The 18,940-nt window shown below is 44.7% G+C and overlaps 1 protein-coding gene across 1 annotated transcript in view; it reads right to left on the bottom strand.

The window, feature by feature from the left end:
* The window catches only part of LOC138274391 (mortality factor 4-like protein 1), a gene marked incomplete at its 3' end in the record, with an annotated part of 291,700 nt that overhangs the window by 203,234 nt on the left and 69,526 nt on the right, over positions 1-18,940 (bottom strand). Inside the window, exons 5-7 of the mRNA XM_069218984.1 lie at positions 17,652-17,719; positions 15,587-15,673; positions 6,675-6,752 (exon numbers count right to left, since the gene is read on the bottom strand). Coding sequence (XP_069075085.1) covers positions 6,675-6,752; positions 15,587-15,673; positions 17,652-17,719 — 233 coding nt within the window. The remainder of the gene's footprint in view (positions 1-6,674; positions 6,753-15,586; positions 15,674-17,651; positions 17,720-18,940) is intronic.

Raw genomic sequence — 18,940 nt, forward strand, 5'->3', positions numbered from 1 at the left:
ACCAACACCTCAGGGAGGACCCCCGGACTACTCTACGACTGAGTACCAAAACCTGTCCCCCCTGAGCCCCCACAGCGCCGCCTGCAGAGGGAATCCCGAGGCATCCCCTGACCGCGACTCTCTGAAACCTAAGTCCCGACGCCTGGAAAAGACCCTGCACCCGCAGCCCCCAGGACCTGAAGGACCGGACTTTCACTGGAGAAGTGACCCCCAGGAGTCCCTCTCCCTTGCCCAAGTGGAGGTTTCCCCGAGGAAGCTCCCCCTTGCCTGCCTGCAGCGCTGAAGAGATCCCTTGATCTCTCATTGACTAACATTGCAAACCCGACGCTTGTTTCTACACTGCACCCGGCCGCCCCCGCGCTGCTGAGGGTGATATTTCTGTGTGGGCTTGTGTCCCCCCCGGTGCCCTACAAAACCCCCCTGGTCTGCCCTCCGAAGACGCGGGTACTTACCTGCTGGCAGACTGGAACCGGGGCACCCCCTTCTCTCCATTGAAGCCTATGCGGTTTGGGCACCACTTTGAACTCTGCACCTGACCGGCCCTGAGCTGCTGGTGTGGTAACTTTGGGGTCGCTCTGAACCCCCAACGGTGGGCTACCTTGGACCAAGAACTGAACCCTGTAAGTGTCTTACTTACCTGGTAAAACTAACAAAAACTTACCTCCCCCAGGAACTGTGAAAATTGCACTAAGTGTCCACTTTTAAAGTAGCTATTTGTCAATAACTTGAAAAGTATACATGCAATTGAAATGATTCAAAGTTCCTAATGTACTTACCTGCAATACCTTTCAAACAAGATATTACATGTTAAATTTGAACCTGTGGTTCTTAAAATAAACTAAGAAAATATATTTTTCTATAACAAAACCTATTGGCTGGATTTGTCTCTGAGTGTGTGTACCTCATTTATTGTCTATGTGTATGTACAACAAATGCTTAACACTACTCCTTGGATAAGCCTACTGCTCGACCACACTACCACAAAATAGAGCATTAGTATTATCTCTTTTTACCACTATTTTACCTCTAAGGGGAACCCTTGGACTCTGTGCATGCTATTCCTTACTTTGAAATAGCACATACAGAGCCAACTTCCTACACCAAACTTCCCAGTTTTCAGTGTAGCCATTATGGTGCTGTGGAGTTCGTGTTTGACAAACTCCCAGACCATGTACTCTTATGGCTACCCTGCACTTACAATGTCTAAGGTTTTGTTTAGACACTGTAGGGGTACCATGCTCATGCACTGGTACCCTCACCTATGGTATAGTGCACCCTGCCTTAGGGCTGTAAGGCCTGCTAGAGGGGTGACTGACCTATACTTGCATAGGCAGTGAGAGGCTGGCATGGCACCCTGAGGGGAGTGCCATGTCGACTTACTCGTTTTGTTCTCACTAGCACACACAAGCTGGCAAGCAGTGTGTCTGTGCTGAGTGAGAGGTCTCCAGGGTGGCATAAGACATGCTGCAGCCCTTAGAGACCTTCCTTGGCATCAGGGCCCTTGGTACTAGAAGTACCAGTTACAAGGGACTTATCTGGATGCCAGGGTCTGCCAATTGTGGAGACAAAAGTACAGGTTAGGGAAAGAACACTGGTGCTGGGGCCTGGTTAGCAGGCCTCAGCACACTTTCAATTGTAAACATAGCATCAGCAAAGGCAAAAAGTCAGGGGGCAACCATGCCAAGGAGGCATTTCCTTACAGGTAACCATGCCAAGGAGGCATTTCCTTACAACACGCCTCAGGGTGCCATGCCAACCTCACATTTCCTGTGGCATAGGTAAGTCACCCCTCTAGCAGACCTTACAGCCCTAAGGCAGGGTGCACTATACCACAGGTGTAAGGAAATTCCTCCTTGGCATGGTTACCCCCTGACTTTTTTGCCTTTGCTGATGCCAAGTTATGATTTGAAAGTGTGCGGAGGCCTGCTAACCAGGCCCCAGCACCAGTGTTCTTTCCCTAAACTGTACCTTTGTTTCCACAATTGGCACACCCTGGCATCCAGGTAAGTCCCTTGTAACTGGTACCCCTGGTACCAAGGACCCTGATGCCAAGGAAGGTCTCGAAGGGCTGCAGCATGTCTTATGCCACCCTGGAGACCCCTCACTCAGCACAGACACACTGCTTGCCAGATTGTGTGTGCTGGTGGGGATAAAATGACTAAGTCGACATGGCACTCCCCTCAGGGTGCCATGCCAACCTCACACTGTCTATAGGTATAGGCAAGTCACCCCTCTAGCAGGCTTTACAGCCCTAAGGCAGGGTGCACTATACCATGGATGAGGGCATAAGTGCATGAGCACTATGCCCCTACAGTGTCTAAGCAAAACCTCAGACATTGTAAGTGCAGGGTAGCCATAAGATTATATGGTCTGGGAGTCTGTCATACACGAACTCCACAGCACCATAATGTCTACAATGAAAACTGGGAAGTTTGGTATCAAACTTCTCAGCACAATAAATGCACACTGATGCCAGTGTACATTTTATTGTAAAATACACCCCAGAGGGCATCTTAGAGATGCCCCCTGAAACCATACCGACTAGTTTTAGCAGCCTGCCACACACCAGACATGTTGCTGGCCACATGGGGAGAGTGCCTTTGTCACTCTGTGGCTAGTAAAGCCTGTACTGGGTGGAGGTGCTTCTCACCTCCCCCTGCAGGAACTGTAACACCTGGCGGTAAGCCTCAAAGGCTCATCCCCTTTGTTACAGCACCCAGGGCACCCCAGCTAGTGGAGTTGCCCGTCCCCTCCGGCCACGGCCCCACTTTTGGCGGCAAGGCCGGAAGAGATAATGAGAAAAACAAAGAGGAGTCACTGGCCAGTCAGGACAGCCCCTAAGGTGTCCTGAGCTGAGGTGACGGACTTTTAGAAATCCTCCATCTAGCAGATGGAGGATTCCCCCAATAGGATTAGGAATGTGCCACCCTCCCCTCAGGGAGGAGGCACAAAGAGGGTGTAGCCACCCTCAGGGCTAGTAGCCATTGGCTACTAACCCCCCAGACCTAAACACACCCCTAAATCGAGTATTTAGGGGCTCCCAGAACCTAGGTAACTAGATTCCTGCAACCTAAGACGAAGGAGAACTGCTGAGCTGAAAAACCTGCAGAGAAGACTGAGACACCAACTGCTTTGGCCCCAGCTCTACCGGCCTGTCTCCCCACTTCAAAAGAACTGCTACAGCGACGCGTTCCACAGGGTCCAGAGACCTCTGAAGCCTCAGAGGACTACCCTGCATGTAAAAGGACCAAGAACTCCCAAGGACAGCGGCTCTGTTCCACAAAGACTGCAACTTTGCAACAAAGAAGCAACTTTTGAGAACACGTTTTCCGCCGGAAGCGTGAGACTTGGCACTCTGCACCCGACGCCTCCGGCTCGACTTGTGGAGAACCAACACTACAGGGAGGAATCCCCGGCGACTGAGAGTCCGTGAGTAGCCAGAGTTGACCCCCCTGAGCACCCACAGTGACGCCTTCAGAGGGAATCCAGAGGCTCCCCCTGACCGCGACTGCCTGCTTCTAAGAAGCCTGGTAAGGACACTGCACCCGCAGCCCCCAGGACCTGAAGGATCCAACCTCCAGTGCAGGAGCGACCCCCAGGTGGCCCTCTCCCTTGTCCAGGTGGTGGCTACCCCGAGGAGCCCCCCACCCCCCTTGCCTGCATCACTGAAGAGACCCCTAGGTCTCCCATTGAACTACATTGCACACCCGACGCCCGTTTGCACACTGCACCTGGCCACCCCGTGCCACTGAGGGTGTACTTTTTGTGCTGACTTGTGGCCCCCCCGGTGCCCTACAAAACCCCCCTGGTCTGCCCTCCGAAGACGCAGGTACTTACCTGCTGGCAGACTGGAACCGGGGCACCCCCTTCTCCATTAAAGCCTATGCGTTTTGGGCACCACTTTGACCTCTGCACCTGACCGGCCCTGAGCTGCTGGTGTGGTAACTTTGGGGTTGCTCTGAACCCCCAACGGTGGGCTACCTTGGACCCAACTTTGAACCCTGTAGGTGGTTTACTTACCTGCAAAACTAACAAACACTTACCTCCCCCAGGAACTGTTGAAAATTGCACTAAGTGTCCAGTGTTAAAATAGCTTATTGCCATTTTTGTGAAAACTGTATATGCTCTTTTGCTAATTCAAAGTTCCTAAAGTTCCTAAGTGAAATACCTTTCATTTGAAGTATCGTTTGTAAATCTTGAACCTGTGGTTCTTAAAATAAACTAAGAAAATATATTTTTCTATATAAAAACCTATTGGCCTGGAATTGTCTTTGAGTGTGTGTTCCCCATTTATTGCCTGTGTGTGTACAACAAATGCTTAACACTACCCTCTGATAAGCCTACTGCTCGACCACACTACCACAAAATAGAGCATTAGAATTATCTCTTTTTGCCACTATCTTACCTCTAAGGGGAATCCTTGGACTCTGTGCATGCTATTTCTTACTTTGAAATAGTACTTAGAGCCAACTTCCTACACATATTTTATAGTGGTTTATGCCAGGTTAAGGATGCCTCTGAGTGCTTAGTGGGGAGACCAGGAAATGGGATTAATAACATAAAAAGGACAAGACAGTTGAAATGAGCAAGGTGCCATCTGGGTGAAATTGTCTCCCCATGAAATATTGAACATATTTTGAGGAGAACTGGCCTTCGGTATCTGATCACCACATTGGGTAGTTGGAGGAGAGGTAAATGGGCTGGAAAGTGAAATTAGAAGGAGACATGAGAGAGTAAACAAGTGTTTACAATGCAGTAGGTCTTGCATTTGCTGGAGTTGGAGCTATTGACATAAAAGCATAACTGGACTATTCTTGCCACATAAATTGGTCAACCCTGCCGCATAATTTGGTCTTGTGCCACATAATTCCAGTTGGCCTGCATACAACTAAAGCACTCACCTTTACCTTCTTCCTCCATCGGCAGCTAAAAATGAAAATGTTGCCTTTATTTATATTATTTTGACCCCCTAACCCCCCCCCGCCTAGTGTGCGGACCCATACAGGACCTAGAGAGGAAGCGCACGCTTTGCCGAACGTTTGTTGGTGGTCCCATTGTATTAGGACCACCACACTGTGAATTATGGGCAAAGACATTTTGTAATAGGAATGCCCCCGCAAAGCATTATGGGAAAAGTTTGAGTGCAGCGAATATTGTATTATCTTGACTGTAAAGCTCAGAAAAAGCACCTAGAGGGCAACACAATAAAAACAGCATTTGCAAGAAACATGGTCATGTAGCCATATAGTCAGCCCCTAGAGAGCATAACCACATGAAAACAGAATGGCAAAACGTAATGTAGTGTAACCATATATTTACCCCCTAGAGGACGTACTGTGTTACACATTTTCAGGCCTAGTAGGCCTACTAGAATAATATTACAAACAAGGCCCTTACAACACAAACTACTCCCAGCTGTAAACCAAGTTCCAGTCATGAGAGAACTTAAGACATTGAATGGTGGGAGAGATTATTATTTTAGGTCCCCCCTCAACCTACTGTGGGGACCAAGAGATGACCTAGACAGAAAGAGTGTCCCATGCTGAAAGGTTTGGTGATGGTCCCATCGTTGTAGGACCTCCAAAGACTGAGTTATGTGCCAAAATGTTTTGTAAAAGCAATACCTTGCAAAGCATTAGGGGGAAGAGTATCCCTAGTGCAGTGATTATTGTAGAATCAGCTCTCCCACTGTGCAGGAAAGCCACATTGAGGATTTAAGTTTTTTTTCGGTTTAAAATGTACCCGCTTGTATATTTTTCAACTGCTAAACTTGTACGCAAGTTGTACTTGTGTAGAGCGCTCCTCCAATCGAGTTCATACTATATGAAACTTCAAAAATAAATAAAAGAGAACTCCCTTCCAGCTTGCAGCCTTTGGGTGCAGACACTACAAAGAACTAGTGGCATGCCCAAAAACAAGGAAGAGGAAGAAACAACATACAGACGGAGTGCAAAGCAGAGAGGCATAAGAAAAAAGTAGGGCATCACACTAAGGATTATAGCGGATTGTGCAATAATCCATGTAACAGGGTCAGTCTCCAAAGCGTTGAGAAAGCAGCCTCAAGGCAGGACATACGTTAAGGATTTACCTACGAAATCGAGGGAATTTTTAAAGGCAGGCCAAGGAATGAACGAAAGTGATGGGTGTGAGATAGGTGTGGTGAAAGCCCAGAGAAGTAGATTTCAAAATGTCAAGACAGCGCATTTGCACAACCTAGGCTCATACTAAAAAGGAGACAGAAGTAGAGGACTGTCATCGTGAAGAATCAATTTAGGACATCAAACAAAAATTCATGTCACACTATTTGATGTATCTGGGCACGCTACAGAGCCTCTTGTGAGGAATAAGACCACCACCCTCCTCCCATATTATCAGTCAGAGCCACAGCAAAAGAACACAAGCAAAAAAGGAAATACAAAAAGTAAAAAGGGCAAATTAATGTGATCTAAGCAGCAATCCTTTGCCATTCAATAGAGATAATTAGTAATACAATCACTCTGAGACCGGATCAAGATAATACATGCTATGACCATCAAACCTCTGAAACAAGTAGAGTCCTTAGTTTTGTTTTCTGAAGCCACACAGACATCAATATGATTCTGCTACATGAAATGACTACCAGCCCTAGGCAGACAAGAAAGAGGCACAATTGGAAAATGAAAGTGGGCTCTTACACTTCCACATGTTTCTGCTGCGGACCCCCGGCCTTCTTTGGTGCTGCACCTCTCATTTTCCCCTCTGCATACTGCTCCCTATGACGAAAAGTGAAGTTGAACATCTCACACATCATTAACACCTCATGCGACAAACCACATTAAGCAATTACAATAGCAATATATCATGCACGTGTTCTTCAGCAGTCTGCAAGGAAAAATATATACTTAGAGGAAGGTGGCTGAGTAGTAAAACCAGAACAAAGATAAGCTGAAGTGCATGGAATCATGATGAAATAAAACAAGTAGGGAAGAAAAAAAATAATATTATATATATATATATATATATATATATATATATATATATATATATATATATATATATATATATATATATATATATATATATATATATATATATATATAGATGTGTGTGTCACTTACCCAGTGTACATCTGTTCGTGGCATGAGACGCTGCAGAGTCACATGCTTTGCACATCCCGCCATCTAGTGTTGGGCTCGGAGTGTTACAAGTTGTTTTTCTTCGAAGAAGTCTTTTTCGAGTCACGAGATCGAGGGACTCCTCCCCTTTCGGCTCCATTGCGCATGGGCGTCGACTCCATCTTAGATTGTTTTCCCCGCAGAGGGTGAGGTAGGAGTTGTGTATTATAGTAATAGTGCCCATGCAATGCAGTAAATATGTATGTACCTAATGTGGTTTCAAGCGATATATTTACAAATGTTCAAGATCAATTTCAAACGGCTACAGGCTCCCGGGGAGGCGGGTGGGCGCATGTGAATCTGCAGCGTCTCATGCCACGAACAGATGTACACTGGGTAAGTGACATTTTCCTTTCAATGGCATGTGTAGCTGCAGATACACATGCTTTGCATAGACTAGTAAGCAGTTATCTCCCCAAAAGCGGTGGTTCAGCCTGTATGAGTTGAAGTTGTTTGAAACAGAGTTCGCAGTACTGCTTGTCCTACTGTGGCTTGTTGTGCTGTTAACACATCCACGCAGTAGTGCTTGGTAAATGTATGAGGCGTAGACCATGTGGCTGCCTTACATATTTCAGTCATTGGAATGTTTCCTAGAAAGGCCATGGTAGCACCTTTCTTTCTAGTTGAGTGTGCCCTTGGTGTACTAGGCAGTTCTCTTTTTGCTTTGAGATAACAGGTTTGAATGCATTTAACTATCCATCTAGCAATGCCTTGTTTGGATATTGGATTTCCTCTATGAGGTTTTTGGAAAGCAACAAACAATAGTTTTTCGAATTTGTTTTGTTCTGTCAATGTAGTACATTAACGCTCTTTTGATGTCTAATGTATGTAGTGCTCTTTCAGCTACAGAATCTGGCTCTGGGAAGAACACTGGTAGTTCTACTGTTTGATTCAAGTGGAACAGTGATATGACTTTAGGTAAGAACTTAGGATTTGTTCGTAAAACTACTTTATGCTTGTGTATCTGAATAAAGGGTTCTTGTATGGTAAATGCTTGTATATCACTTACTCTTCTTAGAGATGTGATGGCAATTAGAAATGCTACTTTCCACGTTACGTATTGCATCTCAAATGAGTGCATGGGTTCATAAGGTGGACCCATGAGTCGTGTTAAGACAATGTTAAGGTTCAACGAAGGAACTGGTGGCGTTCTTGGTGGGATAATTCTCTTTAGGCCCTCCATAAATGCTTTTATGACTGGGATCCTAAATAATGAAGTTGAGTGCGTAATTTGCAGATAAGCTGAAATTGCGGTAAGATGTATTTTAATGGATGAAAAAGCTAGCTTTGACTTTTGTAAATGTAGTAAGTAGCTTACGATGTCTTTAGCAGATGCGTGTAATGGCTGAATTTGATTATTATGGCAATAATAAACAAATCTTTTCCACTTATTTGTATAGCAATGTCTTGTGGTTGGTTTCCTTGCTTGTTTTATGACCTCCATACATTCCTGTGTAAGGTCTAGATGTCCGAATTCTAAGACTTCAGGAGCCAAATTGCTAGATTCAGTGATGCTGGATTTGGATGCCTGATCTGTTGTTTGTGTTGAGTTAACAGATCTGGTTTGTTTGGAAGCTTGATATGAGGCACTACTGAGAGGTAGTGTTGTGTACCAAGGTTGTCTTGCCCAGGTTGGTGCTAATAGTATGAGTTTGTTTTGACTCAATTTGTTTACTAGATACGGAAGGAGTGGGAGAGGGGGAAAAGCGTATGCAAATATCCCTGACCAACTCATCCATAACGCATTGCCCTGAGATTGATCTTGTGGGTACCTGGATGCGAAGTTTTGGCATTTCACGTTTTCTTTTGTTGCAAATAGGTCTATTTGTGGTGTTCCCCATCTTTGGAAGTAAGTGTTTAGTATTTGGGGGTGAATCTCCTATTCGTGGATCTGTTGGTGATCCCGAGAGAGATTGTCTGCTAACTGATTCTGAATCCCTGGAATAAACTGTGCTATTAGGCGAATGTGGTTGTGAATCGCCCAATGCCATATTCTCTGTGCCAGGAGACACAACTGTGTCAAGTGTGTTCCTCCCTGTTTGTTTAGATAATACATCGTTGTCATGTTGTCTGTTTTGACAAGAATGTGTTTGTGGCTTATTATGGGTTGAAATACTGCCAGTAGTTCTAAGTGATTTATGTGAAACTGTCTCTGCCGAGTGTCCCATTGTCCTTGGATGCTGTGTTGATTGAGGTGTGCTCCCCACCCTATCATGGAGGCATCTGTCGTTATTACGTATTGAGGCACTGGGTCTCTGAAAGGCCGCCCTTCGTTTAAATTTATATTGTTCCACCATTGAAGCGAGGTGTATGTTTGGCGGTCTATCAACACTAGATCTAGAAGCTGACCCTGTGCCTGTGACAATTGTGATGCTAGGCACTGTTGTAAGGGCCGCATGTGCAACCTTGCGTTTGGGACAATGGCTATGCATGAGGACATCATGCCTAGTAGTTTCATCACCATCTTGACTTGTATCTTTTGTTTTGGATACATGGCTTGTATTACATTGTGAAATGCCTGTACCCTTTGTGGACTTGGAGTGGCAATCCCTTTTGTTGTGTTGATTGTCGCCCCTAAGTATTGCTGTGTTTGACACGGCTGAAGGTGTGACTGTGTAGTTGAGTGAGAAAATTAGTTTGTGGAGGGTTTCTTTGACATACTTTGTGTGTTGTGAACACCGTTTTTGCGTGTTGGTTTTGATTAACCAATCGTCTAGGTATGGGAACACATGTATTTGCTGCCTCCTGATATGAGCAGCCACTACTGCCAGGAATTTTGTAAAAACTCTTGGTGCAGTTGTTATCCCGAATGGCAACACTTTGAATTGGTAATGTACCCCTTGGAATACAAACCTTAAGTACTTTCTGTGTGAAGGATGTATCGGTATATGGAAGTATGCATCCTTTAGGTCTAGCGTTGTCATGTAGTCTTGTTGTTTGAGCAATGGGGTTACATCCTGTAATGTCACCATGTGAAAGTGATCTGATTTGATGTAGATATTTAATGTTCTGAGATCTAATATAGGTCTTAGAGTTTTGTCCTTTTTGGGTATGAGAAAGTACAGCGAGTAAACTCCTGTTCCTCTTTGATGAATTGGTACCAGTTCTAATGCATTTTTTTGTAACAACGCTTGGATCTCTAGTTCTAGAAGATCCATGTGTTTTGACATTGTGTGTTTTCGGTGGGACATTTGGAGGGAATTTGAGAAATTCTATGCAATAACCATGCTGGATAATTGCTATGACCCAAGTGTGTTGTTATTTCCTCCCAATGTTTGTAGAACTTGGTTAGTCTCCCCCCCACAGGTGTTATGTGTTGGGGATTTGTGACGTTGAAGTCACTGCTTGTTTTGAGGAGTTTTGGGACTTTGGAACTTCCCTCTACTCTTTTGGAATTGGCCCCCTCTATATTGTCCCCGAAAACGTCCCCGCTGATATTGGCTCTGATAAGTGGGCCTTGTTTGTGAGGTTGTGGGTTCCGTGCTTTGTCCTCGAAACCCCCCTCGAAACTGTGTTTTACGAAATGTGCCTCTGCTCTGTGGGGAGTAGAGTGCACCCATGGCTTTGGCCGTATCAGTGCCTTTTTAAAGTTTTTCGATAGCAGTGTCCACCTCCGGCCCAAACAACTGCTGTCCGTTAAATGGCATATTCAGCACGGCTTGCTGTATTTCCGGCTTGAATCCTGATGTACGCAGCCATGCGTGTTTCCTTATGGTCACTGCTGTATTTACTGTCCTAGCAGCTGTATCTGCTGCATCCATTGCTGAGCGTATCTGATTGTTTGAGATACTTTGTCCTTCCTCCACCACCTGTTGTGCCCTTTTTTGGAACTCTTTGGGCAAGTGTTCAATGAAATGTTGCATTTCGTCCCAATGAGCCCTATCATATCTCGCCAGCAATGCCTGTGAGTTGGCAATGCGCCATTGGTTGGCCGCTTGTGCTGCAACCCTTTTCCCCGCAGCGAACTTGCGACTCTCCTTGTCTGGAGGTGGTGCGTCTCCTGAGGTGTGTGAGTTCGCTCTCTTGCGAGCTGCCCCTACTACCACAGAGTCTGGTGTTAATTGCTGCGTGATGTATACAGGGTCTGTTGGCGGCGGCTAGTATTTCTTCTCCACCCTTGGAGTTATGGCCCTGCCCTTCACAGGCTCCTGAAACACCTGTTTGGAGTGTTTTAGCATTCCAGGTAGCATAGGGAGACTTTGGTATTGGCTATGTGTGGAGGATAGTGTGTTAAATAAAAAGTTATCCTCAATAGGCTCTGCATGCAGGGTGACATTATGAAACGCCGCTGCTCTTGACACCACCTGTGTGTAGGCTGTACTGTCCTCAGGTGGCGAAGGTCTCGCTGGATAACAGTCTGGGCTGTTATCGGATACTGGCACATCATAAAGATCTCATGCATCGGGATCATCCTGACTCATTCCAGTATGAGTTGGGGACTGCATCAGTGGTGGAGTGGCTACCGGTGATGTGTGCGTTGAGCGTGCTGGAGATGGTGGCGGGGTTACTGGTCTTGCCACCTTTGCCTGTGGCTGCTTGTCTTTTTCTTGAAAGGCAAGTCTTCTTTTCATCCTAATTGGGGGAAGAGTACTTATCTTCCCTGTGTCCTTTTGGATGTGGAGCCTTCTCTGAGTGTAGTCTGGCTCCATTGACTCTAGTTCTTGTCCGAACCTATGTCCTTGCATTGGTGAGGACCGTCCCTGTTCCTCTGTGTAGGAACTTGTTTTCGGTTCCGAGGCCGGATGTTTCTGTATGGAAACTTTTTCGGAAGTCTTTTTCGGCTCCGACGACACTTTTTTAATTTTCGGTGCCGCCCTCTCGGTGCCGAACTTGCTCTGACCCGCTGTCTCGGGTTCGAGTCTGCTCTGTGCCGGTATCTCGACCGGAGTCGGATGTCTTCGACACATGCGTGCCCTTTTTCGGTGCCGATGATCGATCAACTATTTTTCGGGTTAAGCCATGGCCTGCTGGCGGTGGCGTCCCCTGGGCTTTAGTGGTCTTTCCGTGAGTTTTGTGTTCCGACGTCTTACTCACGGTTTACAGCGTCTGTTCGGGATCGACCTCGTCCGAGTCCGAATCCTCAATGGAGAAGGTTTCTTCTTCCTCCTCCAAGTGTTTTTGTCCTGTCGGCGCCATCTGTAGTCTTCTCGCTCTTCAGTCTCTTAATGTCTTCCTCGACCGAAGCGCTCGACAGGCTTCACAAGTATGTTCTTTGTGTTCTGGAGACAAACAAGTTACAGACCAGATGCTGATCTGTAGAAGGATACTTGTTGTGACATTTGGGGCAGAAGCGGAATGGGGTCCGTTCCATTAGCCTTGAAGAGACATGTGGTCGGGCCGACCAGGCCCTGACGGGGGAATCGAAAACCCCAAAGGGCCACCGGAGCACTTAAAAATTCGGTGTCGATCTGTTGTAACTAACCCGATACCGAACGCAAACAATACCGTCAAATTTTCCGAGATTCTAACTATCTTTCCGAACCGAAACGCGGAGCGAAAAGGAACACGTCCGAACCCGATGGCGGAAAGAAAACAATCTAAGATGGAGTCGACGCCCATGGGCAATGGAGCCGAAAGGGGAGGAGTCCCTCGATCTCGTGACTCGAAAAAGACTTCTTCGAAGAAAAACAACTTGTAACACTCCGAGCCCAACACTAGATGGCGGGATGTGCAAAGCATGTGTATCTGCAGCTACACATGCCATCGAACATACATATATATATATATATATATATATATATATATATGTACACACACACACACACACACACACTCTCTCAACAAGACGTGCACAAAGGCCAAAATTTCAAAGATGCACAAATCGCTACATGTCTATCAAGCAGTGGTATACTGCCTATATTGCACTGAATAGCTCCAAGGTGACTTACCCACAGCTAAAGGGATCCGAGACACCAAATGCAATTTTTAGGTTTCGATTTTAACAGGGCAATTGTCAAATCGGCCTACTGCTTACAATACAAAGAGAGAAGTGTTCAACCAGCATCTTTTAGCCACTGAGTCCGTCAATCACTCCTTGGATCAATCATGCTATTGACAATTGGGGTGTAGGATTTCACCTCTACTGAATTGCAAGAGGGACTACTTCACAATCCTCTTTATTTGAAATACAAAGAAAACTGTACTGATCCATGAGGAACTTCAATACAGTTGAAGCTCAGCTTCTGGAAAGGACAAGCCACCCTAACTCTCAGACTTGGCAAAGATAAAGCAAGGCTGTGCGCTCCCGCCTTTTACCAGGATGATGGACAGCTTTCCAAAACGACCCCACTGCGTTTACCGCCGATTCACGTGGTGCGTTGTTGATGCGCAGAAGCACGAGGACATCTCCACAAAGACGCACTAGTAACAATAACATTACCAAAGGCACACAAGGTTGCTGGAGACGTTTTACCCCGTGGCCCATCTCGTACCCCTAGTGTACAATATAAACAGGGCGTATAAAACATGATAGGTAACGCTTACTGACATACTCGTAGAAAATACTCCGGTTGGGTAGGCCACGATGCTCATTTTACAGAAACTAAACCTCAACAGAAAGCACTTAGAAATATAAACGTAGCAGGTGCCGCAGTTGAAGCTCAGCTTTCTGGAATAGGACCAGCCACCCTAACTCTTGGGCTTGGCAAAGATAAAGCAAGGCTGTGCGCTCAGAGATCCCATAGCAGAAAAAGATCTAGAATCCTTCCTGGAGGTGAACTGATGATGTACTGGAGCGTAATCTGTATCTGACTGTGACGCTCTGGTTCACGAACCCCTAGTGTACTATATAATCGTAGCAGGTGCCGCAGTTGAAGCTCCGCTTTCTGGAAAGGACAAGCCACCCTAACTCTTGGGCTTGGCAAAGATAAAGCACGGCTGTGCGCTCAGAGATCCCATAGCAGAAAAGAACTAGAATCCTTCCTGGAGGTGAACTGATGATGCACTGGAGCGTAATCTGTATCTGACTGTGACGCGTGGTTTCTATCTTCCTCTCCTGGAGACACAGAGTAGAAGGTTTCTCCCTTCATAAAGCACCTGTAAGCTCCGCCCGCTGAGCCACGCCCTGTCCACCCTCGAAGTAGGTAAAGGAATTCCCGCCTTTTACCAGGATGATGGACAGCTTTCCAAAACGACCCCAATGCGTTTACCGCCGATTCCGGTGGTGTGTTGTTGATGCTCAGAAGCACAAGGACATCTCCTCAAAGACGCACTAGTAACAATCACATTGCCAAAGGCACACAAGGTTGCTGGAGACGCTTACCCCGTGGCCCATCACGTACCCTTAGTGTACAATATAAACGGGGCGTATAAAACATGCTAGGTAACGCTTACTGACATACTCGTAGAAAATACTCCGGTTGGGTAGGCCACGATGCTCATTTTACAGAAACTAAACCAATAACAATAAAATACACACACACACTCTTTTAAACCTGTCTGACTAAGTATTTTTTACCCATGATTCTAATTATGTATTGTATGTGCATATGTGTGTGTATTCGTGTGTGTGTATAAATATATATATATGTGTATGTATGTGTATATGTTGTTTCTGCGCCTGGCATGTTTGTGGATCATTGCATGGGTTGTTATACTAGATATCTATGAATTTCTGCTCTCTTTTTATCACACTTATCTACTCATCACTCTTATGTCATGTCTCTATCAAACTATCCTCCATTCTCACTCGGACTCATCCCAAATCCCTTCGACCACTTTCATCTCCTAAATATCTCTGCCTAAGCTCTTCCCTCCACCTCCACATCTAACTCACCAAACCTCACTCTACCTCTGTGACCTCCCACACAACCCTACTAAATTCTCCTGCATTCATCTCACCCTGCTACTATGCTCTCCCTAACCCTGCCACATCCTCTTTCTCCTCCGCTCCCCTTTTATTCATCTCAAGCCTTTGGATTGAGTAAATGAAGGATAAACTCCCAACTAACACTTCTGGATTTCTTTCCTCCTCCACCCCTCCATTACTCCAGTCAATCTAACTAACAAACTCTCATATCCGCAACTCAAATTAACTCATAATAATACTAAAACTGTACTCCTTATTTAAATTATACTAATCCATCACTAATCCTTGTTGGGTACCGGAGTAGCATGCTACTCATCGAAAAGCGCTTCGACGCCTCGTCAGCGGTAGTAAGCGCTATATAAATACGATTACAATACAATACAATACATTCTGATTTTCATTGCCTGTCTTGCTTTCATATGCTCAGGCTGTACACACTGGCACATTGAAGCCAGATCTACTGAATTTGCCAAGGATTTCTTTAAGATGCATCCTCCCTCAATCAATGCCTTGAACAAGTTTAATATGAAGGAGAATAGCTCATATTTCTGCTGCATTCGTCTAGTTATCACTCCTAAACAAGGAGATGCATGCAAGGTGCTGGGCAATGGCAATAAGTACTTACTGATTAGCCTTCTGAAGTTCCTTCTGCTTCTGCAGGTTGGTTTCCACGTATTTAAGTACTCTGCTCTCTGGCACCCACTCATCCCAGCTGATGAGAGAAAACATATCAAGTAACAAATCCCTGGATTGGACAAAACAAAGCGAAAAACAGACCAACCGCCTATGTGTCTCCAAATAACTAAGTGCTCAGCACCAACTTATCTCATGCTAAATGAATGGCTAGATTGCTGCAGTAGGAAAATTGTCATTGGCAATTGTGGTTTAAAAAAAAAAAAAAAAAAAAAAAAAAAACACAGGAGGAATAGGGCGTTGATCATGATAATTACACCTAAGCAATCAGTCCTTGGCGCTGAAGTTAAAGTTCATGTTTTCTTTTCTAAATTATGGTTATATCACCTTCCTTTTCTTCACAGCTTCTAAGTTACTGGATTGGAATATGTTGAGGAACACTGGTGCCAAAGGTGAGTGTCCAGGTACGACCAGAAGGAAGCAGCTGGTCAACGTAGAACGTTACATTTAATAAAGGCAGTTCAAGCCCACAGCTAACACACAGTTCACAAATGGCACTAGTAGATATGAATTTATAACATTAGGCACACCTACACAAAACAATACAAAGCAAAAAGCTGGAAGCTATCTATTTATTGGTTTAAAACCCTTAGTAAGGTTGTAACACACTACTCAAGTCAATATAGAAATTTCAGTTAAGAAGATGTGTCCACTGCAGCTCTTTTCAGCATGGGTGGCCATTAAAGAGGGAACTAAGCTGTACACGAGTTTGCTGCCATTGAGAGACCAAATCTGGATTTGGAGCAAGAGATTATCAATTGAATTTGGTAGGTTAAAATCACATATGTGGGGCTTGAAAAGGTTGAATGAAAAGGACCTTTGCTCCTTGGACCACTCCGAATCTTACAGCCAGAGTTCGACCTTCTGCTATAGCAAGAACTTAAGTTCCTTTCCTACTGCTCATTATCCAAATGTTCTTACACAGATTCAATTTTCAAAAGATTAGCAAAGGGAATACAAATTAACACAAAACCATGGAAAGGGACTATGGCCAGTGCTGCAGTAGAGAATAATAAAAAATAAAAAACACACACATTGGTATTAGTCACCACGTACTTCAGATCTTGTAGCAATTTCACATTGGAAATATTCCTGAGAGCTTTATCGACTGTTAGGAAGCCACTCCTTGTCTGCAGAGGAGCTGTGAACCCCACACTTTAGAAGCTGGAGTGGGGGTGGGGTTCTTTATGGGCCTCTTCTATATACACTTTATTCCCGAGTTGCAAACAGAAGAGCAAGCAGGAACAAGGGAATTGACAGCTGGGTAAAACAAAGTGGAAAAAAGAAGGAATATTGGAAGGATGGGTGGAAAGAAGTACGGATGTAAGTGGATGGATAAGTGAAAGGATGGCAGAGTAAAGGGATGGATGAGTGGGTGAAAAGATGAATGGATGGATGAAAAGATGGGTAGAGGAGAATGGATGGAGAGGAAGAGGACAATGGATGGAGGAGTGGACAACAGAACGGACTGAGTGGTGATGGAGCGTGGGGTTCGGAGGATGAACATCTAATTGGATGTCAGACAGTCTGGATGAGTGACAGACTGGATGAATGGTAGAGTGGATGGACGGACAGCCGGTTGGATGGAGGAAACAGGGAAAGACTCTGAATGAAAGACTGAAAGGATGACAAAGTAAGTGATACACTGGCTATCAGCAGGTGGATCAAAGGGTGAAAGACCGAATCGACAGACGCATGTATGGAATAGACAAGGAAGCTGTTTTAGGGAGGGTTCAGCTCAACTGCTTCTTCACTTGCTTGGTGACAACGGCGCTTCAGTTGAAAGTGGGGGCTATTTTAATTTTCTGGCTACTTTACCCGAGTGTCAGTCTTCCCAGTAACATGATTTCACACTGAATAGGTTCTTGGTATTAGATGGGCAAAATATAGATGTACAGAAAATTTAACAAAATCCAGTAAAGCCCATTGACTGAAGTAGAAAAATGTCCAATGATCAGGTTACAACAAGCCAGTCTTTTGAGCCATTGAGTACTTACTTCTTATTCCAACCGCTGTAGTGTATAAAGTATTTCACTTGCTTCTCCTTTATGGAAACCTTCACACACTGAAAGAAAGCAATGGAAAATAGTTCTGTTCAAGTTGAACCATAATTAGATATGATGAGCATTTACTACGAAAACTTAACAAATCCACAAGGATATCCATTAACATATGTAAGCAAGAGCTACCAGGTGTGTGTAATTTTGTCCCTTGTTCCATGAACTACTGTTTAATCACCTAGGGGTGTGCAATTCCTATAGCCAGACGCCCAGGAAATTGTCTGGTGACAGGTTGTCATGTTTATTTTGTCAGTGGGACAAGTAGGCCCAACCCCCTACAGCACAAACCCTTTGTCTGCCAGCTTACATTACGGAGCAGGGAAGGGAATTGTCTGCAGTTGAGGTAATATGCGAGTCCATCTGTTAATGCTGTTTTAACTCGTATTTCTGGTTCATTAATGCAGAGCCTTTATTATGAGGATAAGCGCTATAAATAAATGTTTTAAGTTGGAACTGCACTACTGACGGTGGTTCCAGGAAAAAAAAAAAAAGGGAATCAACACATTTGTAAAAGTTTAACAATATGAGGCTACGTATAATGCTCCCAGAACACCCCGATTAGATGAGAAAAATTGCAGAAGATTGAAAGCAAGATAGATGATTAATTGCTTTCAAAATAAAATGTTCCCAAAAAACAAATACTGCTAGGAAAAAAAAATGTTTTGCAAAATTACTGTGAAATTTTAGGTGCCCTTTCTTTGCAGCATCATTTAGTAAAATGTGTTGATGCATGGCAGTAATTCAAAAAAAATATGCATAATGGAAAATCAGTAACTAGTTTCAACAAGATCGTGCGAAATATGAAAATAAACAAGCATTGGCTAAGCCAATTGGTACGATAATGGTGATTAGTCTTACGGCCAGGGTCACTGGAATTGTGCGGTTGTGTGGCTGCAGCAATTATCGCATATTAGTAGATCTGCCCCATAGTCTGCAGATTTTAACTCTTAATTCTAGCTCAAACGGTTCAAAAGTAACTAAAAATCCGAAGACGTGTTGCCACTCAGTGAAAGACTCTTTGCAAAGATGGATGGGTTACTTTTCTATTGCTTACAGCTATACCTGGGCATCAAACTGGTACTAATGAGGTGCAACTAATGCCTAAAGATTGTTACAAAGTTTAAAAACGATGAAATAAAGAAGGCATACTATTACAAAATGTGCTGGATCATGCAGCATAATTTGCCTTTTCTTGTCGCTTAATTTAATCTACACTGTCGCAAAAT

Source organism: Pleurodeles waltl, unplaced genomic scaffold, assembly GCF_031143425.1.
Source record: "Pleurodeles waltl isolate 20211129_DDA unplaced genomic scaffold, aPleWal1.hap1.20221129 scaffold_180, whole genome shotgun sequence".
NCBI classification, from domain to species: domain Eukaryota; kingdom Metazoa; phylum Chordata; class Amphibia; order Caudata; family Salamandridae; genus Pleurodeles; species Pleurodeles waltl.